This window comes from Bolinopsis microptera, chromosome 2 (assembly GCF_026151205.1).
Source record: "Bolinopsis microptera isolate Bmic1 chromosome 2, MBARI_Bmic_1.0, whole genome shotgun sequence".
Taxonomy (NCBI): domain Eukaryota; kingdom Metazoa; phylum Ctenophora; class Tentaculata; order Lobata; family Bolinopsidae; genus Bolinopsis; species Bolinopsis microptera.
In genome coordinates, this window is record NC_087073.1 from 14,887,389 (window position 1) to 14,915,122 (window position 27,734).

Sequence of the window (27,734 nt, forward strand, 5' to 3'; positions counted from 1 at the left end):
TTTTAAAGATATCACTTACAGAAATTTGAAGACTGTGGATGATGACCAATTTACCAGTGATCTCTTCGATATAGTAAACTTGATTGATCTTGGGAAAATTGGAACTACTGATATGAGTGCATCTGTTGCCAACTTGAACGACTTGTGTGCTGAACTCCTAGATGAGCATGCTCCAATAGTCTCCAAGAAGGTATCTGTTATTGATTCTGCACCTTGGTTTGATAATGAATACAGGGACTACAGAAAGCTGAGAAGAAAAGCCGAGGCAAAAACTCGTAAACCAACAGCAACGCTTGAAGATAAAATCATGTTTAGAGACATCAGCTCAGAATGTTCTAAAATGGCTGATCTGAAGAAGAAGGAGTACTTTAAGAATATGGTAGAAAACTCTAAAGGCAACCCAAGAACTTTGTGGCAGCTGGTCAATAGAAATTTAGACCGTAAACAATCTAATCCTCTGCCAGATTACACAGATGATCTTCCAAAGCTAGCTGCAGACTTTAACGCCTACTTTACATCTAAGATTGATAACATTAGGAAAGATATGGATCATGATCGGTTTACTCTTCCATCAGACTCTTCTGCTGAAGCTCCCGAATCCTACCACTGGTCTACCTTTGAACCTGCCACATTAGATGAGCTAAAGGAAATCATTGACGAGTTTGGTATCAAATGTTCACCTTCTGACATCTTACCTACTACACTGCTTAAAGAGAACATCAGCATTCTGCTACCATTACTTCTACAGATTGTTAATGCATCCTTATCTCAAGGTTCAATGGACGGAGTCAAACTTGCCGATATTGTTCCCCTCCTGAAAAGTAACTCTCTTGATCCTAATGTCTTGAAAAACTTTCGCCCTGTCTCAAACCTCACTTTCCTTGGGAAGCTAATCGAGAGAGTGGTGTTAAAGCGCCTAAACGATCACTTAGATAAGCATAATCTCCACTGCCCAGAACAGTCTGCATACAAGAAGACCTTCAGCACAGAAACATTATTGATCAGAATATGGAATGATCTTCTAGTTGCATCAGATGAAAAGAGTGCTACAGTTGTCATGATGCTTGACCTATCGGCGGCGTTTGATACTGTAGACCATGATGTCTTACTGAACATTCTCATGAAGGAGATAGGACTAAGGGGCACTGTGTTAAAATGGTTTACTAGCTTTCTAAAAGGTCGTGCTCAGAGAATTCGACTTGGTTCTACTCTCTCTGAAGAAATAGTTATTAAGTTTGGTGTTCCTCAGGGCTCAGTTCTGGGACCTGTTCTGTTTAACCTTTATATCAGATCCATCTATAGATTTGTACAAGGAATGGACTTCACAATTTATGGGTATGCAGATGACCACCAGATCTTAAAGAGATTTAAACCCATCAACCAGTACGAAACGTTACTCTCTAAGCTCAGGGGATGCTTTGCATCTATTAGAGCTTGGATGAAAAAATACTTTCTAGCAATGAATGACAGTAAAACACAGATAATCGTTTTTGGTCCTATGTCCGTCCTACGAGAGATCAATATAAAGGGAGTGAATTTTGGGAGTGACACAACTATTCGATTTGTGAGCACAGTTAAGAATCTTGGGATACATATGGACTCTGGGCTTACTATGAGCAACCATGTTGTTGAGTTGAAGAAGAAATGTTTCCTAACACTACGCAACCTCACTAAGATACGGTTTCTGCTGACTACAAAACAGCTTAAGACAATTGTTAATAGCCTCGTTGTTTCTTGTTTGGACTACTGTAACGCCATGTTTTACGGCATCTCCAAGTACCTCATACATCAACTACAGCTTATTCAAAATGCCTGTGCAAAAGCAGTAACTGGAAAATATAAATTTGATCACCTAGGCGACGATCTTGATAAATTGCACTGGCTTAATATACCTAAAAGAGTGATTTTTAAAATATGTCTCTTATCTTTTAAGGCTATTAATGGAATAGCGCCACTGTACCTTCAAGATATGTTTAAGTATGCTCACCATGGACACACTGTTAGGCTCATAGTCCCTTATCGTTCAACCAGGGGTTTTGGTGATCGTAGTTTTAGTGTGGTTGGTCCACGAGTTTTTAATGCACTACCAGACTCAGTTAAACAATGTTATTCTGTTGAGGCGTTTAAGTCCGCACTGAAGACTTATTTGTTTACTTTATCTGACACTGAGGTAGCAAAAATGTTTTATTAATAATTTTAACCCTCTCTTTGACTTATCTAAATTATATTAGCTTTTTGGAAGTTTTATGAACGAATTTATACATAGAACTTTATTTTGCTTTTGATATATAGTTTTAAAAGTATTTTTGTAAACTAGTTGTAGTGACACTGCTGAGTAAAAGTGTACGCTTAATAGTGGTGTTTTTAAATTTCAATTTTAATTAATTAATTAATGCAGTTTCAAGATTTCAAACAGTTCAGTGGATATATGTTGGGTGTACAGGTTGTGGATTGACATGATTTTCTCGGTATTGAATATTGGCTTAGTGTTTTCCAAAGCAAAGCTCCTTTTTGCGATGTGTTCACTGTATGGTCTTGCACGTGCACATGTTTCATAATACTCTGCCCGGTCAAAGCTTGGTTTGCTTCCAAATAGAAGGCGTACACATCTTTTTTGGATGGAGAACAGTTTAGATAGTCTATAAGGTGTGACACCACCCCAGCTACTGATACAGTAGCTCATATGAGACTTGAATAAGGAGTCATACAGCTTATGGTACTCTGTTTCTGGAATAAACTTCATAATACGTTTAATTATAGCTATACTTGTAGTTAGTTTACTTTTTATGTTATCTAGTTGGGGTTCCCAGGATAGTTCATGGTCTATGATAACACCAAGGAATCTCACTTTATCTACTTGTGTAAGCGTGTTGCCTGATAACGTGAGTGAGTTCTCAGAGCCATATTCACGAGCACGTGCACAGGACGAGTACCAGCCAGGTCTGAATAACATGTAGACCGATTTGCTTTGGTTAATGTGCAGCAAGTTAGATTCCATATAGTCATTTACAGATTCAAGTACTTTATTAGCATTCAAATAGGCTTCTTGTTCAGTTTTTCCAGCAACAAATATGTTCGTGTCATCTGCAAACAGTATGAAGTGTCCAAGTTTGCTAGAGTTGGTAATGTCATTAATGTAGAGTACAAGAAAAGGAGAGGGCCTAGAACTGATCCCTGTGGTACCCCATATTCAATTTTGCAGTGATCAGAGTGTGTATTTTGGAAATCAACATACTGCTGTCGGTTACACAAATAGCTTTCAATTAGGTCAAGACAGGGCCCTCTTATGCCATAGTGTTCAAGTTTGACAAGTAATTTTCTGTGGTCGATTGTGTCAAACGCTTTGCTTAAGTCAATGAATATGCCAATTACATGATTCTTACTTTCTAGGTTTTTAAGAATGTGGTCAATGGAGTAATTGATGGCATGTGCCGTTGAGTGGTTGGATCTGAATCCAAACTGTTTATCGTATATGACCATATGTGAAGTAAAGAAGCTATATATACTCGGCAGTAAATTACTTTTTCAAATATCTTACCAAAGATAGGTAGAATGGATATAGGCCTGTAGTTATCAAACAGCTGTGGGTCTCCTTTCTTAAATACGGGGGTGACCTTACCTATTTTGAGAATATTTGGAAATAGACCCAGCTTCATGAATGAGTTTAGGAAACCAGCTAGGTGCTTAGAGATTGTAGTGCAACATTTCTTAAGAACAGCTATTGATATGTCACTAGCCTTGTCACCCTGGAAGGTTTTAACAATTTTTTCGATTTCCTCAGAATCACAGTGGTTTAAGAACATACTGTTGGTAACTCTTTTGTTAAAGTAGTTCTTATAATTAAGGGGCCTCTGGCAAGCTGTGTCACGACTTATTGGTTTGGAGGAGCAGAGCTTCGCATTAAGTTTACCTGCAATGGAAGAGAAGAACATGTTAAAGCCATTCGATATGACACGCTTGTCTTTTACTAAACTACCATCTATTTTGAACGAGGCCTTTATTCCAGTTTTTGTTTTTCCCCTCAGTTCATTGATCAGTGCCCATGTTTGCTTCATATTACCTGAGACTTTTGAGAATTTTCTGCAATAGTACAATTTCTTGGCAGATCTGATAATGTATTTTAACTGTCGACGGAATTTACTATAGGTTAAGTATAGATCAGAGTCTCCAAGAGGGTTGGGTTCCTTAATTGTACTCTTCCACTGCTTGTAAAGGTATTCTTTCTTTTTCACTGATGCAATGATCCCTGGTGTGATCCAAGGGTTTGCAATCATATTTCTTTTTGACTTTTTGAACGATTCAGATTCAATTAAAAAGTTTTCTTCGATCAAAAGTTTTATCTTATTTGCAAAAATTTCAAAGTTTTCTACGTTGTAGCACACCTGCCCACAAAAATTTGTTTGAATATCTTCTAAGAACTTGGTCATATTAGATTCACAGTAGTCGTATTTTGGTTTACAAGGGTCAAGTTCTGGTTCTTCAGGCATGCTAAATATAAAATTTGATTGTTTGGGCTTTTGCTGTATTATGTCAAAAATTATTAAGGTGTTTATTATTTGGGTTCGTTTTCCATTTCATTGAAAGGGTTTACATGTCACTTTCTTGATAAACCAATTCCTCTATATTGCCGAACCCAGTGTTGTTCGGTCTATAAGTACGTTTTTACCCGAATTACTTTGAATGAAAATGCATTTTTCTAGTGAAACCTTACTTAAACAAACCGATAAATATACTGCTCACCTATCGTTCTGGGGAAACCGTGATCAAGGGTTAAATGTGGAGGGGCCCTTCGAAAAGATCAGGATACCCCTTCAGTACATCTACATTCTACATTGTGGTGTACTGTAAACATATTTTAACTACTTTTATCAGCGTTACATTTTTAATCAGAGATAAATTTTCAAACGTCATTAAATTTTTAATCGGCTGGATGAAGAATGCTATTAGCTTCGTTTCTGTGACTCCCAGTGGCTGAATGTTTTAATTGTCTAGGAATCAAATTTGTTCACCCTAATTTGGTTAATTTTAGTTTTAAACATGCTACCTATATCTTAACCTTTATCTTTAAAAATGAGATCTTGCAATTCAAGGCACACTAAGCTCTTCAAGGAACAAAAACCGTAGATGAACTCATTCTTGTGGTATACAAAGTATCCTACTTAATTTGAGGATAATTTCTTTAACAGCCTTTGTGATGACATGAGTTCTAAGTACTAAGTTACTAAAGTAAACTAATTTCAATTTTTATATAGGTTACATTTCCTGGCTGAATCACTTCAGTATGGATGCCATTACAGCATCTCTGGAAGTTGAACCTCCCTCCTTTCAAGAGATTGATATATCATCAACCATTGGATGCAATGATCCATTCTCTGCTAATGTTCCAGTATCTGATGACGTATCAGCTTTACAGAAAGTAGAATTGTCATCCAGTGAAACTGAGGAATCACCATCCTTAAATGATGTTGAACTTCTAACTAATCATGATTTCAAAGCAAATTCGTTGGTCGATGATGAAGTGGAAGTTTCTGATAAAATTCCAATACCAGCTTCACAGAGCATTGAAGTGACATCATCACATGAAGTTGAAGAACCTACCACTATTGAATCTGTTGTATTACTACCTTCTGACAAGGTTAAAGAACCTGCTACTAATGAATCTATCGAATTTCCCTCATCTCATGAGGTTGAGGAAGTGGTTACTAATGAATCAGTTGAGATATCATTAACTCACGAAGTTGATGAACCAGTTTCAATGAAAGATTTATGTGAAGGACTGGTTACTAATGAATCAGTTGAGATATCATTAACTCACGAAGTTGATGAACCAGTTTCAATGAAAGATGAAGGTGAAGGACTGGTTACTAATGAATCAGTTGAGATATCATTAACTCACGAAGTTGATGAACCAGTTTCAATGAAAGATGAAGGTGAAGGAATGGTCACAAATGAATCAGTTGAATTGCCTTCTTCTCATGAATTTGGCAAGGTGGCCACTAAAGAATCTGAAGAGCTTCCATCTTCTCATGAGGTCGGAGGATCTACTGTACTCTCAGAACCTGTAGAAGTACCACCTTCTCGTGATGTAGCTTCAGCTTCTGATGATTCACTAGATGAGAATTCATCGTCATTACATCCTGTAGCTATTTTGCGATCAGAATCAATCAAGGAGAACCCATTTAATCGAATGTCTGAATCTAAAAGTGACGAAAAAGACGCAGCAAGTGATGACAAAGATCAAGTATCAGAAGAAGTTCCAAAAATTGAGGATGTTGAGGTAACCAAGCCCAAAGAAAAGACTAAAGAACCAAAATCTCCAATGGTGGTTTCTGTAGGAACGATTGAAGTTAATGGATCAAATCAGTATGAAGATATAAACATTATGTCCAAAGGTAGTAGTTCTAAGAAGGTAAAACCCAAAAAACCTGTAGAAGAAGAGAATGAGGAAAACAAAGACTACGAGAGTCTGAGAGACCTCAGATTTTCATCTATCAGCATCTATGATAAACCTCACTTTGAAGAAGACATCATCATAATAGTCGATGATGCTCAAAAACATGCGGCAGAGTCATTTGTATCTTACAAAGTTGTAACCAAAACCACCAGGGAAAGCTTTTTGCAGCATGAATTTCATGTAAGAAGACGCTACCAAGACTTCTTTTGGCTATCTAACATTCTGATTCAACAATATTCTTCAAACATTATTCCGCCTCTGCCACAAAAGAAAATGTTCAACAAATACGACCCAAGCTTTTTACGTCTGAGACAATTAGCTTTAAACAAGTTCCTTTGCAGGATTGCAGAGCATCCAATTCTTTCTGCAAGTGAGCATTTCTTTACTTTCCTGTCTGCAAAACAAGTTGAACTAATAGAGCAAAAGAAAACAACAGCACTGAAAAAGTTTTCAATACCCCAGTTGCCAATAACTAATCCTGAAAGCCCATTTACGCCAACATCTGAGTACATTGAAGAGTTTGGAAAGATACTGTCTACGTTATCAACACAATCAACTAAGCTGGATAAGGAACAGAGTGAGCTGGAAGATGCTCTCAATATTTTATCTCCTAGTCTTGCTCTTTGGGCAAATTCAGAGGTTTGTTAAATAATATTATGTAAATTTCTTTTATGTGATAATTTTTCCTGAAAACTGTACATGTATTTAGGTACGGTATGTGATATTGTAGCATTTAAACATGATTTGCAATATCAAATTTTGAAAGTTATTTTGATTACAAAATAATACAGGGTGGGCCAAAAGTCAGTGGGCATACGTTGGCCTTAATAGCTCAGTCACTGAGTGCCCAATTGAAATAATTCTTTCTGGCATGACTTACTACCACCACTGGTTCAAGGAATTTGTCAAATCGAAAAATATTCGAGTTCATGTTTTTCAAATGAAGGTTCATTTTTGCATTTATTTGATAGTTTGGATCGTCGGATCGAGCCAAATTTTATTGAATTGTGTTTGGCCATTCGAATAACGTTTGTCCTGAAAAAATTAGAACTGTAGCTTCTCAGATGACCGAGATATGAAGCATAACGAGTTTATTCATTACGTGTGATCAGGTGATTGGTTTACCCAATCACGTGATTAGGTGACCCTGTTAACCAACCCGTTAAACATTATGGGAATTGTTAAGGGTGCCCAATTAAGGTGTCGTGTCACGGTGTCACATAATCACCCAGTCAATTTTGTTAACGAGATACAGAAAATTCTTAATAAATTCGTCATTTCTAATCCGTTTTGCCTTATGTTTTCAGATCATATGCAAAATTTAATAATCTACCGTCTCTGAAAAATCAGGCGTTCAGCATGTTCAGAAAAAACAATATATTCGAATTTAAATTTTGACGACGGAATCCTCGAACCAGTAAGTACAGTATGCCATCTGCAAAGCAACAGCTCTCAAATATAAAACACGGCGGAGCTATTAAGGCCAACGTATGCCCACTGACTTTTGGCCCACCCTGTATATTTACTATTTAGCCATAATTTATCTATTGATACACTCTTTCACAATATGAAAGAACTGCAATTATTAAAGAGGATAACTCGCATTTTGTACACTGTCAGGGTGATCTGGAGCCTATACTGTCAAAGTTGGGAGATATCGTTTCTCAAAATAGTGAAGAACTGGGAAAGCTAGTGACAATCAAAGAAGAGATATTTTCTGAAGGTATCAAGGAATATCAGCTGTACATCAATACTGTGAAAAATGTTTTGAAGACACGAGATCACATGCAGGTTTTTAGAATTGACTCTTAAAAAGCATAATTTTCTCAAATTACTTACTGTTTACTAAATATTGAGACTAATAACTGATAAATATTGAGATTCATAAATAATAAATAATATTTTTCCAACCTGATTGAGCATACTTGTTGAATAACTCGAATAATATCCTATCAACTTGCAACATGTTACATTCATTTTTTCAAATCGACCAGGTTACAAAAGACTACTTCACCGAAACTGTTCTATCAAAACAAAAAGAATTAGAAAAACTGGAGGCTAGTGAACCAGGAAAATCGTTCGCAACATTCTTCGGGAAAAGCCCTGTTCAAGTTAAAGAAGAGAAAATGACAAAGCTTAAGAATGAAATCACTAATCTCAGTTCTAATGGGGAGGTTAGTTTATTTAAAATATTTGATATTGTGCTCCCTTTTAATCGCCCCAATGTATCGGGAGTTATATTGCTGTGTTCACAAGACTAGTAAGTAGTACTATAGGTTTCATTACGGCTAAAAGTTTGATGAACTTACCGTTTTTAAGGTACAATGGATATTTCATATTACAAAGCAGTAAATTAGTAAACAATAAAATATCTATCATAAACGTAACATACAATGTTAAACGCTTTCAAAAAATTTGTAGCAAATAAAGAATCTTGTTGTGATTATTTTCTTTTAGATTTACTTCCTTACAGACTGCTGGTGATGAGTTGGTTGTGGCAAGTGCATCTATCCGATCAGATATAGAACGATGGAAGATAAACAAAGAAAAAGACTTGAGATGTTTGCTGGACAGTGTTGCACAGTCCAACTTGACTTGTTGCAACAAGTCGACTGAGTTGTGGGAGTCGCTCATCCAGTTTATTGATGAGACAGACTCGTGATTTTCAGACTCTTTTTTTACTGTGTAGTGTTTAGTAATAGTTCATTATTCATATTTAAATGTTTTTCCCATGACTCTCCGGTCATCTCTCCATAATTATAAATCCCTTTTTTAATCGTGTGGTCTTTTGCAGTTGAGTTAATTTTTGATGACAATAATTGGATAGTTATAGTGTTTTCGAATGGATTTGTCCCTGGGAACGTGTGAATATAAGATCGGAGAAAGTTATACTTCATTTTGACACACATCAGCTGTTTGATTTTTCGCTGTTGTAAGCTGTTTGAGTGATCACTGCCATGTGTAAAAGAAGTACTATCATCTTTCTAAATTTGCTGGTATGCCAGAGGTCATCTGGCTTTTACACTGTTTTGGCTTATTTAAGTAAATAGGTATTAAAACGTTTGCCTAATGCCTTATATTATGGCAGGCTGGTCATTCGGCTGGTAAATATGCTTAATTAGTAATTACCTTTTCAGCTGATAGTTTATTAACGATAATTGAGTAACGACCTACATTAATAATCACATTTACTTTTTGATTCGGTAGAGATAAATTGTAGCGGTTTAAATTGTTCTTTTGATTTCGTTGGGTGTACAGTTTTCAAAAATTTTTATGTGTGAACCAGTCTACAATATCATATTCATATTATTATGCTCAAACTTTTTTTCAGATTTTTAGTAGGTTTGGTGAAATAAACGTAAATTTGTGATTTGACATGATTCGGAGATCCCTCAAGTTGAACTTGAGTTAAATTTAATCAGATTTATTTTTCAATGTTCTTTTATTGACTGATAAAGTGACAATGTGCGTTTGTAAATTGAAATTTGTTTTGCATAGTTCTAATACTTTGAATGATATTTCTGTTGTTGTTGTTGTTGTTGATAAAAATTGGAATTTTTATTGCTCAAAAGATATGACCTACATTCAAATCCCACTTTACTGGACCCTGATATAAATAACTCAGAACATTCCAAGCATTGAGCATATTTGTTTTGACCTACAAAAACTTGGACAAATTCCATTGTTTTAAGTTAAACTCCGTAATGCGAAAGTCCCAATGCAAATGTAAAGACATTTAGCTGTCATAGGATCAAAAGAAAGTATCTCCACTCTCTTTATTCCTATATTCTCTCTCTATGATGACGGCTGTAATTTTTCTGTCGTTATGTAACATTAGTGCACTAATTTGCTGACAATTGTGAAATTCCATCATTGACCGGTTTAACTCGTTAAACATGACAAAACTACCTCATATCTCTATATTTGCCAGGTGGTATGTTTGTATGCGTGGAATGTGGCTCAGATAACCCTCAGCTGTGTGAGCAGATATCACCCTCAGTGCTGAAGTTATCACAGTGTGAAGCGTGTGATGCTGTTGTTGATAAATATATCGAGTATGACGGAGTGTTGGTATTGTTGGATATGTTGCTCCTCAAGACTGAAGTGTACAGACATATCGTATTTAACAGGAGGTAGGAGGAGATATAGAGTTGATAACAATCAATGTTGTTATAATATTTAAGTTGATTTTCTCAAGCTTAGGAGCACCGTTAATAGTTTATTTTCTATACATCTGTTTAACGGATTGCTTCATCATGTTCCACAATCCACATGTAACTAAAATTGTTCGTCTTTGATTTTCTATACGTATTGTACTATCAATGCATGAATCAACCCCTAATCATTTTCAGACAGATAGGGTCGGAGCGACAAGTTTACACAAAGTACAGTAACGGCACGGAACCACCCCCACCCTCCCTCTCCGACTCCCCCACCATGATCCACTACTACACCCGTACCACCATCCTCCTCTTCCTCTCCTCCCTCACTGCTGACACCTACACCACCTGGCTCAACGATAAACCTGACGGCAAGCTTAACTTGCAGGTACTGGAGCTGAAGTTCATGGTTAGACTTGTGGAGGTTCTGGGACTCACCTGCTCCTTTTATATGACTGTTATGGTGTTGAGTGTGGTGTTTTTGGGTGTGAGAGATGTCAGGAACCTTTTATATAGCCTCGTTATCTCCTCCTTCGCAAAGTTATTTGCCATCCCCAGCGCCATGTGGTCACAGAACACAAACCTGCTGATTCTATCCTATATCTTCGTTCTAGCGAACAACATGGTTGTTATCAGAGTTATGTCAGATAAGAAGATCAGATCGGTTCTGGTTGTACTTACTGCGTTTGTCGTGGAACGGTATGTTTCTTTCAGACTATGTCAGAATGTATGGCCGTGGGACACTCTAGGACTATACAACAAGATGTTCAAGGGTAGTAACTCGACAGTTTCTATAAATCAGTCGAGACTGAATGGAGATTTTTACTGGTTCTATCCGCCTGTCGGACGGGAACAGTTATAAAATCACTGCAATACAATATTATACCAGCCGGTCTGCGTCCGGTACTCTTTCTGGATCATTCCGTCGCAATGTGAGACGTTCTGGCGAAACTTAAAACCTTTCTCTCAACGGTCGAAAGATACCCGAAAATACTTGGGAGTGTTGTATTTTGTATCCGGGATGCTATGTTTACTGTATTTTAACTATTCCCTAGATCTTAAGTTTTAATACTATAGAGCATCTGTAATTACGGAATACCGTGCTGTTCATGTTTATTGGACTTGTACTGTATGATTGATAGGTCTTCTGTATCCATCGTTTTTGGAAGCTTACCTCATCCCTTCTTAAATATTCGTTACAGCGATTCCGACTCTTTGACCCTGGCCGCGTTGTGCACGTGTTTTTGAGAATTTAAAAAAATGTATATATTTACCAAGACGGACTGTTAAAAACTATATAATATAATTACGATGCTTAAAGTGCTTAAATATATCGTTCTTTTCACTTTCACTTTCATTGTCTGTTAATATTGTGTTTCTGTTATATCATGTTATATGTGCGATGAGCTGTTAGTTTACAGCACTATGGCTTCCTTTTTTAAAGTCTAGATTCGTATCATTGATAATGTATATATTCTTAAAACTCCGGTTTAAAACTTTACTTTTGCTTATAATAAAAAGATTAGTACAAACTACATTGCAAACTCTATTTATAGGTTGAGCTATGGGTGAAAGCAGCAAGATTCCAGTCATTGAAACCTCGCCTCTAAGGTTAGACTATTCAGATTAATCACATTTTAAGAGCAATTAACATAATTATTATTAATAATTGAATCTTAGTTATTATATGACATCAGAGGTTCAGCGCGTTTTCTCTAGAAAATAGTAATTCACATTTCAATATGTTACCAATCTTTACAAGTAATCAAGTAAATAATTAAATAAATAATTAAGTAAATGATCAAATAAATAACTAAATAAGTTGAGTAATTAACGTAACGTCTAAAGTTAATACATTTCAGGGTATGTAGTGGTGGTAAGAAGTATGTTAAGCTAAACGTTGGTGGATCCCTTTTTCAGACTACACTTCAGACACTAGTCAGTTCCCGTAACACGCAGGGGTCCATGTTGCAGAGAATGTTCAGTGGCACTGTTGATGTCCTTACCGATGAAGAAGGTGTGTCTCTTTAACACAGTCTGTGTTAAAGTGCTGCGACTCAACACAGATCTTCTCAAAGCTTTCAAAATCGATAAATTTGTAAATTAAAACTGTCAAATTTTGAAGTAAGAACTCAATAATATCGAACACCTTGCTCTACACATTTCACAAGACGTAGTCACTACGTAGATAGTCGATACTGGTACATTACCTCGACTTTACCCTTATTAATCCCTAATTATTCCTCAGTGGAATAATTTTGGTTATCACTCAGGCTACGTTCTAATAGATCGGGATGGAAAACACTTTGGTGCTATATTAAACTACTTGCGAGACGGCATTATCAGAATACCTACTAATAAACAGGATCTTTATGAATTATTGGTAAGATTTTCCGATATAACTTGACATGTTTTTTTTCATCGTTCGGCGTAGCCAAATTTCTCGGCGGTGGACAAGCCTGGAATTTTACATCTTACCTTCATACTCTTTAAACATACTAGTTTTTATAAATGATAAACCACCTATACTTCAGAAAGAAGCACAGTTTTATCTTTTAGAGGACGTAATAAGACAGTGTCAAGATGTGATAGACAGAGAAGCCAGCGAAAGCAGAGATCACTTCTTACTTGAAAGTTTCAAGTTTAAAATCCCGGTCCTTACCCTTCCCATGCCAGAGAAATTCTTCTTATCCATAAAGGCACCGGTTGTCAGATTCGCATATAACAGATCCAACAACAAATATTCATACACTGAGTGAGTCCTTGTGAAATTTTTAGAAAAGAGTGGTATATTCAGCAGCACACTTTAAGGTCAAGTTCGGAGACAACCTGTACATTTTTTACTTTTTTAGAAGTGTGTGGTGGAGCCAGCTCAACACAGAATGAAACTCCCTGATTATATGGCTGACAAGACATTTTTCAGGACTTTCTCTGAGTAAAAAAAATAAATAAAAGGTTGAACGGTTGAGCAGATACAGGTGGTATTAAACAAACCCTTAAAAGGTGGAGATTTAAGGTGGAGACTGGCTCTGGTTGAAGAAACTTTTGATTAAGGTGGAAAAGGTTATTGGTAACACAAACTACATCAAATTTGCAATCTGATGGTTTTATCAATATTTTATTTAGGTGCTCAACCGAGGTGGAGAAATTAAATGCACTTTTCAAAGCTGCTCAACCGGGGGTGGAGATAGGTTTAGAGAGTTCTAGGTTAGCTAGAGAGTTGTGTCTCGGCCTTTTCTACTTCCTGTTAAATTTTGTTTTTTCCATTGACGCTCAACAGGGTGGAGATCTTTCATTAAGAAACAGTAAAAAGCCTGTCAAACATGCCTAAATTCATTGGTTTTATCACTAATTCTAATCTGCTCTGTTAACTGCTACTGTAGGGGATCATAAAACTGTTACCTCTTCTGTCTTAAAGCAAAGTGTTCTAGCAAATGAAAAAACTATCAAAGTTGTGAAAAGGTGCTCAACAAGGTGGAGAAATTGTTGATTAAACATTAAAACATTAAAAAATGTATTAAAACTGGCCCCACCGGGTTGAGTTAAGCTAAGGCAGTTGATTTCTGGAAGAAATAACATTGGTGTGACCCTTTAAGTATGTAATAATAATCATAAAATAGCATAAAAACTAACTCAACGCGTGGAGAACTCTTGAATATTCGGGTGAGTGGTGTAAATTGTACGCTCAAAGTTTGGTCCATTTTAGTTACACTTGTATGTACAGTTCGTACACGCAGGGATGTTGCAGAGATGTTGTGCAGTGATTTAGAAAAGTGGTCTTTGTCAAATGCTGCACTCACAGTCATTCTCAAAGCTTCAAAACTAATGTAAAATTTGAAACTGTCAATTTTAAGTAAGTCATATTCGACACCTCGTTACCATTCAAGGACGTATTCTATATAGATCAGTGATACATGTACATTAAACTTCGACTTTACTATTATTAAATCGTGTTTAAAAAATAAGATAATATATTATAGTAAATAGTATAATACGTATATAAATAAATTTAATATGCATACATTTTAAGTTTTTGGACGGCGCGGAGCCAAATAAACTTCGATCCCTTTATAGGTTAGCCGGCTGTTAGTTTTCACTCACAAACGTTCAGAAAGTCGGTGGACACGTTGTTATGTAATATAGAACTATTCGACAAGCTGTCCTCGCAGCATCACAACAGACTCTGTTTTATCAGAGACCTCAGCGGCAGAAACGAGATATGCTGCTGGACCTTTTACGGGGGCGGCAAGAAACTCAGCGAGGTTTTTTATTTGTCAATATTAACTTTCTACTGTACTTTTACACTGCATTTTGTCTTCTTAGAGTATAAATCGTTCGAATTATGTCCTATTATTAGGTTATTTTCTGCCTGGCTTGATCATTTGGAAGCTGTTAAAGATTTAGGATTGATCTCACCGTCTATTTCAGATATCATGTACCTCCATAATGTATGCGACAGAGCGGAAACAGACTAAGATCGAGTTTCCAGAAGCGAAGATTCTAGAAGAAACGCTGAATTGCACGCTCTACCAAAACAGCTCAGACAACTCAGAAAACCAAGATCCGTACAGTTCGTACTGGGAAGACAGTGCCCCCATGTGACGGCTGGGGTTTAGGTTTTAAACAGATCCAGGGATGGAGTCAGTGAGAAGTTCAGTCGCAGCAGGAGAAGCGGTCACGTGATGACGTGAGAAACGTTCACGTGATGGTGTGAGATCACGTGTGCACGGTATCAGATCTTCAGAGGAGAGAGGGAGTAGAAGTGTGTTGGATCATGTTTAGGTTCATTGCGGATTGATAGATTCAATGGGGTGGCAGATAAGTAAGGGAATGATTGTAAGTGATTGGACTAGATGGAATTTGTTGGAATTTTAGCGGAGATTGGTTTAGTATGGTATTTGTAAGATTGTGATACATTGCCATGCAGCTGTATTAATGTCTTGGTGGTATCCTGCTGTGTGTTTTAAAGAAGATGTGATGATGATTCAGATACGTGGTACTTTTAATTACGTCTTTAATGTTTGTATCGAGAAGATGTATAATGTGCATAGTGTTCAACGATAATGTGTCGTAAAATTCAGAATTATACGCCAAGTTCCTACTTATTTTTGACATATTTGGAGAATAATAGTATTAAAAGTGTGTCATTTTGTCCCTTTTTTCCCACGATACAGCATTGATTTGATTAAACTTGTTGGTGTCATCTATCAATTGTCCTTGTTGCGAGTAATAAATAGCTCGGCGTAGTAATTGAATGCTAGGAATGAAAGGAATGGTATTTAGAACTTTGTATGTACTTTTAATTTTAGCGTGTTATGATTTCATTGATGATGAATTTAGATTCTTAAATAGTTTGATTGCTGAGCGTTGGCAAAAGCTGAGTTAAAAATTAAAGCTGAAATTTTGTCTGTAATGTGAGTGATCGCAAGAATGTAAAATTGTAGATACGATTAAATGTTTTGTATTTGACGCCCTTGCTGCTTCATATTGAACTTAATGAATAAAGCTGCGCAACTCAATGGTGAATTCAACCGACTTTAAGCAAGAAGTATGAATTAACATTTTTTTGCCTCTGGAAAAATCAAACAATCCACCGTTGCTCATTGATAGTTTTAGATATGTTACTAATTGTAGTTAAATATTCAGAACATTTCTCAACGTTATTTTAAGTGTGCTACAGGCTGCTTTTTATGAAAACAATCCTCGCATTTTTCTGTTTACGTTTTCCACTTAAATCACCAAATTAAGTCATGAATGCCTTGCATTGAGAATGGATAATAATTCAAAACTAGATTCGCATCCAGTAATTACCACCTCATAGCTTTTAACCACTAATAGCTATAAATAGAACCCTTCATGTTAAAATCTTGTTGTCTCGGCATATTACTATGTACTTTGTAAGGCCGATAATAGATTGTCTATGCCCATATTAGGAGAGATGTCTTCTGTCCACGGCATGTTCCGGGAGTTAGAAGAGGAGGTCTACCTTCCTAAGGATGAGTACGAGCGGGTTATGGTTGGTACAGTTTCATCAAATTCTTGAACTCTAACTTTTTAAACAATCGCTCTCAATCTTGTTCCATCACGATTTCTTATGAAAATATCCTCATGAAACTTTTCAAATTTTAACATTTATTTTATCACAGAGACTGCACGCTGCCTACCCGATACCAGCTGTAAAGTTCGGTCTCATCAAACCAATCTGTACGGATGAGATCGAGGTTAGAGAGGAGGTCATCACACCCCTTCCTGACGATTTCACCACGCCACCACGTGGTGCACGTGGTAAAGTAAAGGCCTCGAACCGTGCCACCGCGACACCGTCCCCTTGTTTGTGGGATGTGGGCAATGTGGTGGAACTAACACCGGACATCATCAAGATCACCGTCAGTGTATCCGAGCTCAGAGACAGGATCAAGAATATTAGTGCTAACAACTGAGTCACAAAAATCATGGGACTTTTCTCTTGTCGTATTACATACCTTTCTGCATGGTACATTGATACAAAATATACAATATTCCAGATCAAATAATTTGTCAGATTGTTTATAAAATGTCGGGACTGTCACAAACTAAGTTTTTATATCAGATTATTAAGTTATATTATTAAGTTATATTATTAAGTTATTATAAGACGGATAACAGGTCTTGTCTAGATTTGTAAATTTGAAACTGTAAATATTTCTGTAATTTATTGTAAAGATTAACTTATCTTCTGTTATACAACAAATTTTCGTTTCGATTTGTTTTAAGCAACCTTGGGATTTGCTACAAATAGTTACATGATACAAGTATACCTTATTATTACTAGCAGGAACCCGTCTACCCTAAAGTGGTGTCAAGACTCGAGAGAATAAAATAATTATTACCTATTTAATTCGCGTTTTTGACACCACTTGGGAGTCCAAATTTTGAGCACTAAAATTCTTATTCCTTGGCCAATTTTTAATTTTTTCATGCTGATTTGAAGGCCATTAAAGCATTTGACCCAGTCAAAAAAGTTTCAGTTGTATATCTTTTACGGTTTTTGCGGAAAGTCGCGTTAAAGTTGATGCCCTGGTGTCAGTAAAATGGCACGGATATATCCACATATATATATATATCGTCTCGCTTTATATATAGTAATAATTCGTTGTAAACTTACCGATTATCGATTGATTCTCAATTTAAATTACAAATTAACAACTGTGAAATCCTTCTCAGGGACAATGAACTGATTATAAATCATGGATAACTTGATATACGAAACTAACCCTGATGTTAAGAAAGGCGTAGACTTTGCTTTGGATGTTTTCAAATCCTGTTTCGAGGAGAAACCTGCACCTCCAGCAGAAGACGATTCTGAGAATGCATTTGTTGAGAACAAGAATTTTGTCGAAGTTAAAAACCCATACCTTGTGTCAGATACCCTGTCTTCAGAGATCAACCCTGGGATAGATTTAGAAACTTTCGAGTACCAGGACAAGCAGCAGATCGGTGATGTGCAGATTAGTGACTTTGAGAAAACTTCCTCAAAGCTAAAGAAAGAAAGGAAAACTGAACGGAGTAAAACTCTCGGTAAAAACTACTTTGATTTCAAGCCCTCTGAGATGACAGAGGAACTCAAACGGGACTTGAAAATAATCAAGAGTAGGAATTTGATCGGGAAGGGGCAATTTTCAAATGTGTCTGATTACAAAAAGAAACTGCCATCAGCGGTGCAGATCGGTACCATCGTAGAGGATAAATCTGAATTTTATTCAAGTAGAGTACCCAAGAAAATGCGACAAAAGACCCTTGTTGACGAACTTGCTGCAGATTTTGACTTCCGTAAAAAGTTGAAAGAGAAGTTTTTGAAAATTCAGAGCAGTAAGCCTAAGCGACTGAAGGGTGGAAAAGGCAAAAGGAAAAGGAAATAAATTATTTTATTTTTAACTATTTTTATCAAATTATTTATTATTATTGGTAGGATAGTGTTAAATTTTTTAGGTGGGGCTTTTTATTAAGTTATTTCTTTAAAATCATATTTACAGAATAATATGATACGATTTTCGAAAGTTCAAGGGGTATCAGGAAACAGTTTTTAAGAATGAGACATTAACAAATTATAATTTATTCCTGTTTTATTTGTTTCCATTTTTGGACAATTTACCTCTTTGACATTATTACTGCTATTTCTCTGACTGAATATATGCATGTCTATTTCATAGCTGCTGTTTGAACTTATCATTATTTATGAACTTACATAATTCCATTAAAAACAGTTCTTTTGACGGATCAGTTTTGCAGTATGTATGAACGTTTTCAATATCCACACCTTGCCATGACATTTCTTATGAATGCGAGGAAACGTTTAGTAAAATTACTCAGGTAATACAGTATATCGGAATTGTTGTAATGTCTTCAGATATCTGATACTGTCTCAGTCATTAAACATATAATTCGTATGCTGCACTTAATCCGTCAACAGAATTTGTTTACCTGCCGTTAAACAAAAGAAAAATGCAACTTTCTGCAGCCGAAAATAGAAATTTTATAAGCTTATAGAATATTGTGACAACTGACAACCATCATTTCTTTTTACTACAATGCATTTGATATGCATTATCTTAGTCTGTAATCTGATTCCAAGCATATCATTTAGTGTTTTCTTACAAACCACAAGCTTACCTATGCCAAACTTGTTGTTATCATTGAATCCCGGAAAATCGTGGGTGTTGTTTGAAAAAGCTTTTTATCACAAACGGATGAAATTTAAGCTCGGGTGCGGTATGTAGAGTGTACTGTATAGTGTATAGTATGTACTAGTGCATCATAATATTGGGTATTACATTTACAGGATTTTAAACAGATTCCACCTGCAGGTGTACAGTATGGATGAAGATGGAGATGGGTACAGATGGGAGGGGAATTACGAGAAAACGTGGGAGCTGATAAAAGAAACAGATGGAGGACTAGTAGACTTAACCACCAGCAGTGCAAAACGAGAGAAGCGCAGGCTGATCCAACAGAGACTATCAAATGTCAAGCTGGGGGTTATGAGACACGTGTTTCTGCTTCTTGATCAGTCTGTTAACATGGAGGATAATGATCTCAAGCCGAGCAGATTCATATGTCTGAAGAAACTTTCCGAGCAGTTTATTCTCGAGTTTTACGATCAGAATCCTATCTCACAGATCGGAGTTATAGCTGTTAAAAACGGTAAAGGTCAGAAAATATCAGATCTAAGCAGTAATATCAATAAACACATAGCAAATATCAAAGCTCAAAAAGCTTGCGAGGGTGCTTTTTCTCTGTACAATGGCTTAGAAACAGCGTTCAAAATATTATCAAGTATGCCATCTTATGCTAGTCGAGAAATAATAATCGTTGCTGGATCTCTAACCAGTGTAGATCCTCACCCAATAAACGACATGTTGACTCAACTAGCAGAGAGCAATATAAGGGTCTCCGTTATAGGACTCAGTGCTTCTGTTCAAATATTTAACAGAGTATCCTCCGCAACAAATGGAACATACAATGTAATGTTGGACGAGCAGCATCTCCAAGAGCTGTTGAGGTTGCAATGTGCACCCCCCGCTGCAACCCCCACTATGGAACCAAGTCTGGTGAAAATGGGGTTTCCCCCGCATGTAACAGACGGCACGTTGTCTTTGTGTCAGTGCCACGTGGAGGACAAAACCAAGGCTGAACTAACCACTCAAGGGTTCACCTGCCCCACGTGTTCTAGCAAGTACTGCGAGGTCCCTGTGGAATGTAAAATATGTTCCCTGACGCTGGTTTGTGCTCCTCACCTGGCTCGATCTTATCACCACCTGTTTCCTCTGTCAGAGTTCACTGAAACATCCACAGAGGACCTCATTGATGACACCATGGTGTGTGGGGGCTGCTCCAAAACTTTCGCAAATCAGAAACATGTGTACCGTTGTGAGTCCTGTAACAGTTACTTTTGTTATACCTGTGATATTTTCGTTCATGATATGTTGCATCATTGTCCCGGCTGCGAGTCCCGGCCTAGGTGACAAAAAAAACCTTCATTTGAAGTCACAACAGATTGTTTTTAAATTATTTGGGGTTTCTGTGTGACTTCAGAGTTACATCTAGACGAAAGTTTACACTCTCGTGATCCATGAGCTTCTTTTAGGCTTTTTTAAGATTTGTTTTTTATTTTTAGTTATGTTACATTAATTTCTGCACTGCAAATTATTGACGTTTAACTTACATGATTCGTAGACCGTCAAAGTTTAGATCTCCGCCAAAAATTTTGAAAACATGAAAATTATTATGCATAAATACTACTCGTTCTAGCTGTAGTATTTTTCGAACCTTTCTTGAGTTCTCTAAATAATTTTCTCTCAGGCAGATGTATCATGGGGTATAAACAGGAACTGAACTTCTCTTATCTCGACAGATGAGTTTTGGTAGTCCACCAATGATATCAAACCATTTAGCAGAAGCTCGTTGCAGTACCTTCAGTATTAACACTTCACACAGTCCCGATTCACCCTGTCGGATAGACCGTCTAACTTCGTCACAGACTTCATCAGCAACAACCGATCATCCATTTAGTGAGTATACAGATGCAGTGGAGTCCACCATCACCTTGACAGGATTCGGGAAGGATAAAGTGTTTGAACTTAGTGAACTTAGCGTTTTTAAATGTGTATTGATAACCCATTGGGACAATATACTTGGACCTCAAGTATCCAAATGTTGGATGAAGTCTCAGGAGGAGAACAATGAACAACTGGTGAACTATGTGAACATGCACGTTCTGACCGGGGACATGGACGAAACAAGCAGTAACAGCTCTCGAGATAGAGAGCGCAAACTGCTCTTCATCCCAGAACAAAAAATCATGATTTTAGCGATTGTATTCAATATAAGTCCCCGAATCAGCAGGGCTAGGTTGCACTGTCTTTCTTTAGTATTTCCCTTGGAAAATCCTCAACAAATTTCCCAGGTGACTAATCTATACTCGTTTTTGTACAAGTCAACTGTAGTCATCAAGGACGCCATCAAAGAGTCTACTATCAGCAGGCGCAGACTTGATGATCATATTGGCAGTATGATCCTTAAACTTGACTCCACTGTATTCAATCTCATGCACCATTCTCTAGACCAAGTCTGTAAACCTCTCCAATATTTCGGAGATGGAACAAACCGAGCAGCTCCTGCATTCCTGAAACGGGTGTACCAGGGAGTGCTTCAGTGTGCGGGATTTGCTGTGATAACCGGCCTTCGGAGTCATTGGTTACAGATGGAGCAGATGTCCCTTCTTATTTCTTATATCATCCCTGCTACTGAAAAGTGTGTCACTATTTGGCCAACGATAGGACACACTGAGTTTAGAAGTCATATCTTTCTTCAGACTATAGTTTATGATTGTGAGTCAGATGATGTTTTAAGGGGGGTGCATTGTCTCAAAACGTATGTTAACAGGTTTCCCTTGGCAATTATTGACGTTACAAAGCGTACTGTCAAGGTGTCGTCTTCTCTGGAAGCATTTACCAATAAGCAGATGAAGGAACTGCCGATTAATGATTGTGGTAAATTTGTCAACAAAATTGTCACAAAAATGATTTCATTTGGGAAGAACTCTGAGTTTTTAATCAGGCTTGGGGCACTTGCTTTGCATGAAATAACTTGCAAAGCTGATCTCTTCAAGAGGCTGTTTGCCGATGAATCCAGTTTGAGTTCGACTAAAAGAATGCTTAAATGGGATCCACATGACTGTAATATCTTTATAGCATGGGCCTGTAGGGTGGATCCAGAACTAAAGAAGCATCTGTACGTCAAAGATTACATTACTGCTAACGCCGAACAGTCAGAATTATTTCCAGTTTTTGGCAGACAGATGAGTAGATCTTAGTTTTCTGTTGTTATTTCATGGAAAATTTGGAATTTAAATTTCGATCAATGATATTAGGATAATTCTAATCGATAGTAAAATCGGAATGGTCATTAGATCATTTGATATGCAGTAAAATGTTTGTTGTACCTTTTTTTGTTGATTGTCGTAATTTTTAACATTTTCATGTTCCTACTAGATCTAGAGTAATAGTGTGATATTATTACCCTAGATTAAAAGTCATATTATTACCGATGACACATTTGATTTCAATGTCGCAATTTCAATTTCGGCTGAGTTCAAACATTCACAAAGTCACATATTATTTAAAAATGTAACTATCGTCCAGTTTCCCCTTTAAGTTAAATGAATGTACCTATTTAGTGCTTCGGTTATTTAAGTTGATCATACTGAAAGTCCTAAAGCCAAAACACGCTGGTTTCCTTAAATGATGAACATGTTTCTTTTTTATCTTTTGTACTGGATGTAAAATTTGCTAATGAATAGCAAATCGCCTCAATTCTTTGATTGCAGATTTATTATTGTCATGATTGCATTGATATGTGAAGGTCGTATTCAATTATATTAATCGGGTAGACCTATTATTCTACAGGGTGGCCCATAAGTCAGTCTGCAAATGTTTGGGCTCACAACATTGTATTTTTCGTATATTTGTGACTTATAACTTTGCAGACGGCATACTTTAACTACTCATTCGAAGATTCTATTGCCGCTAACGGAACGAATTATTTCGACCGGGCACTCAGTGACTGATAAATAAGCCCAAACATTTGCACACTAACATATTATGGGCTACCCTGTATTATTGTTATTATGCAATTTATAAAATTGCTAAGTAACTTATGATTTGAAATAAACGTTTACCGTACTTGATGACTTAGATTTTAATATTTTTGGAATGTTTAAAAATTGTCTATCAACATCGACTTAACCTAATAAATAACCTTTCCATCGCATTCATATGACCAATTATGTTAGATCGCTAGATTATTATATCAGATGGTTTTGTATGAACCTGTATTTTTCATGTTTGAAATTATTGATAACTATACAAAAGTTACCCATTATCCACTTGCAGAGGAATCATACCAGATAATTTCAAGTTCTACTCCTCAATGAATTAAACAGACTTAATAGCCAATTCAGAGGCTAAAAAACATCTTAAAATTTAAGTAACCTCGTCAAAATTGAATTTGGAAATCAAATTAAGAAATCAGCTAATTTGTTTCTAAACAATCTTTCGTAGTTCAGCGACTATGCCAGATCCCAAACGAAATTGTGTGCCGGAGGGAGCAATTGAACCACCACTCCTACAGAAAGAAACTCTGGTCCCTCTGAATTCTGTCGACAAGAATAAACTGAGAGCTGATGGTCGGAAATGGAATGAACTCCGGGCCCTGTACATGAAGGTTGGTATAATAACGAAAGCTCAAGGATCAGTTTATATAGAGATGGGGAATACTAAGCTTACCGCCGCAGTATACGGCCCTAAAGAAATATTACGACGAGAAGAGTTCTCTTTGAAGGGAAAGGTAACCTGTGAGTTCAAATACATGCCATTTGCAAGAGCGCACTATTGTGAGCCCAGGCAAGATTTCGAAGAGAAAATGATCTCAAAATGCATCTGTGAAGCAATGGAAGGAGTAATACTTCTTGAACGTTTTCCGAAAGCTCAAGTTGAAATATCAGTTCAAGTAATCCAAGATGATGGAAGCGCTCTAGCTTTAGCACTTACAGCTGCCTCCGTAGCGCTAATCAATGCTAACATAGAGGTTAAGGATCTTGTAGTTGGTACGACTCTTCGGTTTTTTGAGAACAGTGATGTTTTAGTGGACCCCACTGCTGAGGAAGAATACGGTCCTTTCAGTAAATACACCGGAGGAGCTGGATTCCATCTGGCTGTTTTACCCTCACTCTCTCAGATATCTTACTTAAAACAAACTGGAAAAATTGAACAGACTCAGGCTAAAGATTGTATAGAAACTTGCTGGGAAACCTCTTTAAGACTCGCCACAGGAGTCAAGAACTTGTTACAAGGAAGTATCGAAGAAAATGTTCAGAGGTGATGGCAGCTGTTTGTTTGACTTTTTATTTTTTAATTATTTATAAGTTTTAAGTTTTAACTATTTGTTTTGGGTTTGGATTGCAGTCACAGTTTCAATTAAGGCCCTAAAATAAATTTTACTCGATTTTATCATAATATCTGGCATTTCTGATCTACGAATTCAATCTTACTTAAGACCTGATCAGAGTTACTTGGTTATTTTTATATTCCGAATTTACAAATTTCCATCGATGAAATGGTTCCACACTGTGCATTAGAAAAAATTGAGAATTTCTAATAGATTTGGGATTAAATCATTGAATTCATGATCGTTTCCAACGATGGAGTCTTGACGTTACATTGATTGTACTAAATGGTAGATTGATTAGCCCTACAGACATGTTACCAGAAGATTAAACTGAAGCCCTGGATCACAACAATCTTATGTGAATTAAAAAAGCATTTCGAATCAAAGTAACCCAGTGAAAATGTGGACTTATCTTTGGGGGGATGAATGATTTGAAGTTAGGGTTTGTAGTGAACACTGTTTATGGCAAAGACGGCCACATTCCGCAACAGATTCATCTCCTGATAGTCAGAATTCTTCTCTACTACTGCTATACGCCCAAAATAAACGTGAGTTTGCTCAAATCTGATTTAAACAGCTTTTATGTTATTCATTGGCAGTGGGATGTGACCCCTGTAATGGAAATGAAGGATAAAGATTACAGCTTGGGGTTAAGATAATAAATTTAATGACGAAATCTTCGTATTTATGAATCTCTTCATATTTCAGATAACATGGGGCTACCATTTGTTCAGATCAGGAATACTTAACATATCCTATAGGAAGATATCCCTCCAATCAATTGCTCTCAAACCTGCTCAAAAGCTCCTATCTGACCTTACTAACAGCTTTACCGTACCCTGTGTTAATAAAACCAGTACCAAAACCTATCAAAATGGTAGGACACCTCTGGAGGGCGGGGTTAACGAAATGGAAGGTTCTGATTTGTTGAGCAGGTTAGATGAGGAGGCTGAGAAGGAGGTCGAGATGACTAACAGGAGCTGGGAGGAGGCGCTCACAATGGTCGCTTCTGACTTCAACTGGGATGATGACACTGATAATCTTATCTTCGTTTTGTCATCCTCCTTGATTGGTGACAGGTTGGTTTGATTGCATCTTACATTTTTCTATAATCATAAAGAATCATTGGAAATTTAACGTACTTTTTCTTAAGAAGTTAAGATGCCATAAACCTCGCTGTTAATATTAGAAACCGTTGTTCTCCACGAACCTTTAAAAACCTGTTAATTCAGTGACCGAATAAGGACAATATTATCAAGCTTAAAGAAAGATAAAAAGGTTAAGTTGGTGACGATCGATACAAACGCTTTGGAGGGTTCAAGGTCGTCAATAGACCAAGAAGCTCTTGATAAAATAATACATGGGAGGTACTCAAGGCAGAAAACTTGTATCGTTCCTACCGACCTTCTTTGCTCCGACCTATCCAAGTTTTGCTTCAGACAAATTTTCAGGTGAGTTTTTGGTGATAGCCTTCCAAGTCATGACATTTTCGTGTCTGCGGTCAGTGGTATTGACCCCAGTTCAACTAGTGTCTTGCAAAAACTTCTAAAATAAGTCTTCTGTTGTCTTTGTAATTTGACAGCATTAATTTTATCACTTCACCTAATGTATTCTTAGGTCACATTTGACGAACCATGTCAATAAACCTGCCCAGAAAGTTAAATTTATTGGAACAGAGACTATCCTTGTACTCGATGACAGTAGCGGCGAAGAGAACCCTGCGGTGGATGATGGAGACATGGAGTTTGCGCTGTCTCCAATGGATCAGGACATGGATGACAGAGGACAGTTCATCAGCTTGATGTTCAAGATGGAGGTCTCTTATTCTTTTGCTGGCAGGTTGGTAGCTGATATTTAACCTGAATCTTGCTGCCCTGTACGTTGGCCTCGTGTCTTTATTTTGGGTTTCTTAATTTACATTTCTCTGGTTTGAACACTAATATCTTGATATAATAGGTTATAGATTGTTTTTTATTTTTGTACAATTTAATTACCCAGTAATTAATTGCAGGTATTTGGATCACAGGAACTGCTACTTTGTGGCGTTTAATTACCCAGTAATTTATTGCAGGTATTTGGATCACAGGAACTGCTACTTTGTGGCGTTTGATGAGAAGTTTGCCGAATTTACCACCCCGGACTGGCCGTCATTCTCAGTAAGTTTCTACATAATTACATTTTCACTGGGTCTGATCTTTGTACCTAGCATTTAAGTTTGATTTATAAATTTGTGTAGAAATATTCTTTATGACGATTGACGTGTGATGTTTGTGTCATTATTATTTGATTTGATTTTATGTTTAATCCAAAGTCTTTTTTACAGTCGAATTTTTGACTTTTAGCAGCACAAATGACAAAGTTCCACCATCAAGCTGTTCCATCAAGCTGAGAAAAGCTCAAGTTGTCGTTAAACCCCAATATAACGCTATAAAATGAATTACTGCACTCGGGGGGCTAGGGTTCTCCATACTTCATACATGCCACATACCATGAGATAAATACCATTATTCCTTATTTGAACAAATGATGCTGGTACAATCAATAATACGATTGTGCTCCTAAGGTCGAGTCCGTCGAGGTAAAAGAGGACAAAAAGTACAGTAACACGTACGTGATAAAGCACCTTACCCCTACAGTTGGGGTCATGTTCAGTTTGTTGGCCCTGGCTGATCCTTCCGATCTTGTTCAATTACCGAGAACTCCCGAGGAGGAGTGTTTCGATCTCATTTCTTTTCATGATTTGGGGGTGGACGAGAATTCAGCGGATTTGTTTATTGATGTGAGCAGTCAATTTCGTATGAGGTAAATTTGGATTTCTACATTAAATAGTATCAAATAATAACTGTCTTGATTCAAATTTAATATTTAATATTATATTATGTTAGATTTGACTGTACTCGAAAATGGAGTATTCGGGAAACGACCAAATATTGCGTTCCTTACTATAGAAATTGGAAGTTCACCTGGCTCCCAACACTTTTCTGTTTCCAGTGTCAGTGACTTGTGTCTGATAAACAATACAACCGAGAAAAACGATTCGCATATGATGGAACAGATAAAGAACTTTCACGATCTTCACATAAAGGATCCATTTGTCGTACGATCTTCTTCCAAACCCGACGACAACTGTGTAAGCA

General features: G+C 36.9%; 5 protein-coding genes across 7 annotated transcripts in view; all 5 read left to right on the forward strand.

Moving 5' to 3' along the window:
* Positions 1-27,734, forward strand: part of LOC134826243 (uncharacterized) — a 60,045-nt gene that overhangs the window by 2,293 nt on the left and 30,018 nt on the right. Inside the window, exons 2-8 of one of the 3 annotated variants that reach the window (XM_063838546.1) lie at positions 24,899-25,145; positions 25,306-25,676; positions 25,830-26,048; positions 26,215-26,436; positions 26,609-26,753; positions 27,161-27,399; positions 27,589-27,727. The exons of 1 other annotated variant lie outside the window; for it this stretch is intronic. In XM_063838546.1, the coding sequence (XP_063694616.1) occupies positions 25,020-25,145; positions 25,306-25,676; positions 25,830-26,048; positions 26,215-26,436; positions 26,609-26,753; positions 27,161-27,399; positions 27,589-27,727 (1,461 nt within the window). In that variant the 5' untranslated portion in view covers positions 24,899-25,019. The remainder of the gene's footprint in view (positions 1-24,898; positions 25,146-25,305; positions 25,677-25,829; positions 26,049-26,214; positions 26,437-26,608; positions 26,754-27,160; positions 27,400-27,588; positions 27,728-27,734) is intronic. One more of the 3 variants, XM_063838547.1, reaches the window with a different exon arrangement.
* Positions 16,527-17,344, forward strand: LOC134826246 (uncharacterized). The gene is made up of 2 exons (XM_063838551.1): positions 16,527-16,630; positions 16,761-17,344. Exons 1-2 carry the CDS (start codon positions 16,535-16,537, stop codon positions 17,052-17,054), a joined length of 390 nt encoding a protein of 129 aa, XP_063694621.1. The 5' UTR covers positions 16,527-16,534; the 3' UTR covers positions 17,055-17,344.
* Positions 17,841-18,512, forward strand: LOC134826825 (deoxynucleotidyltransferase terminal-interacting protein 2-like). Its single transcript, XM_063839328.1, has one exon. It carries the CDS (start codon positions 17,841-17,843, stop codon positions 18,510-18,512), a length of 672 nt encoding a protein of 223 aa, XP_063695398.1.
* LOC134826826 (general transcription factor IIH subunit 2-like) lies at positions 19,467-21,008 on the forward strand. Its single transcript, XM_063839329.1, has 2 exons — positions 19,467-20,520; positions 20,953-21,008. The coding sequence occupies exons 1-2, from the start codon at positions 19,467-19,469 to the stop codon at positions 21,006-21,008; spliced, it is 1,110 nt and encodes a 369-aa protein (XP_063695399.1).
* LOC134826827 (exosome complex component MTR3-like) lies at positions 23,722-24,531 on the forward strand. The gene has a single exon (XM_063839330.1). It carries the CDS (start codon positions 23,722-23,724, stop codon positions 24,529-24,531), a length of 810 nt encoding a protein of 269 aa, XP_063695400.1.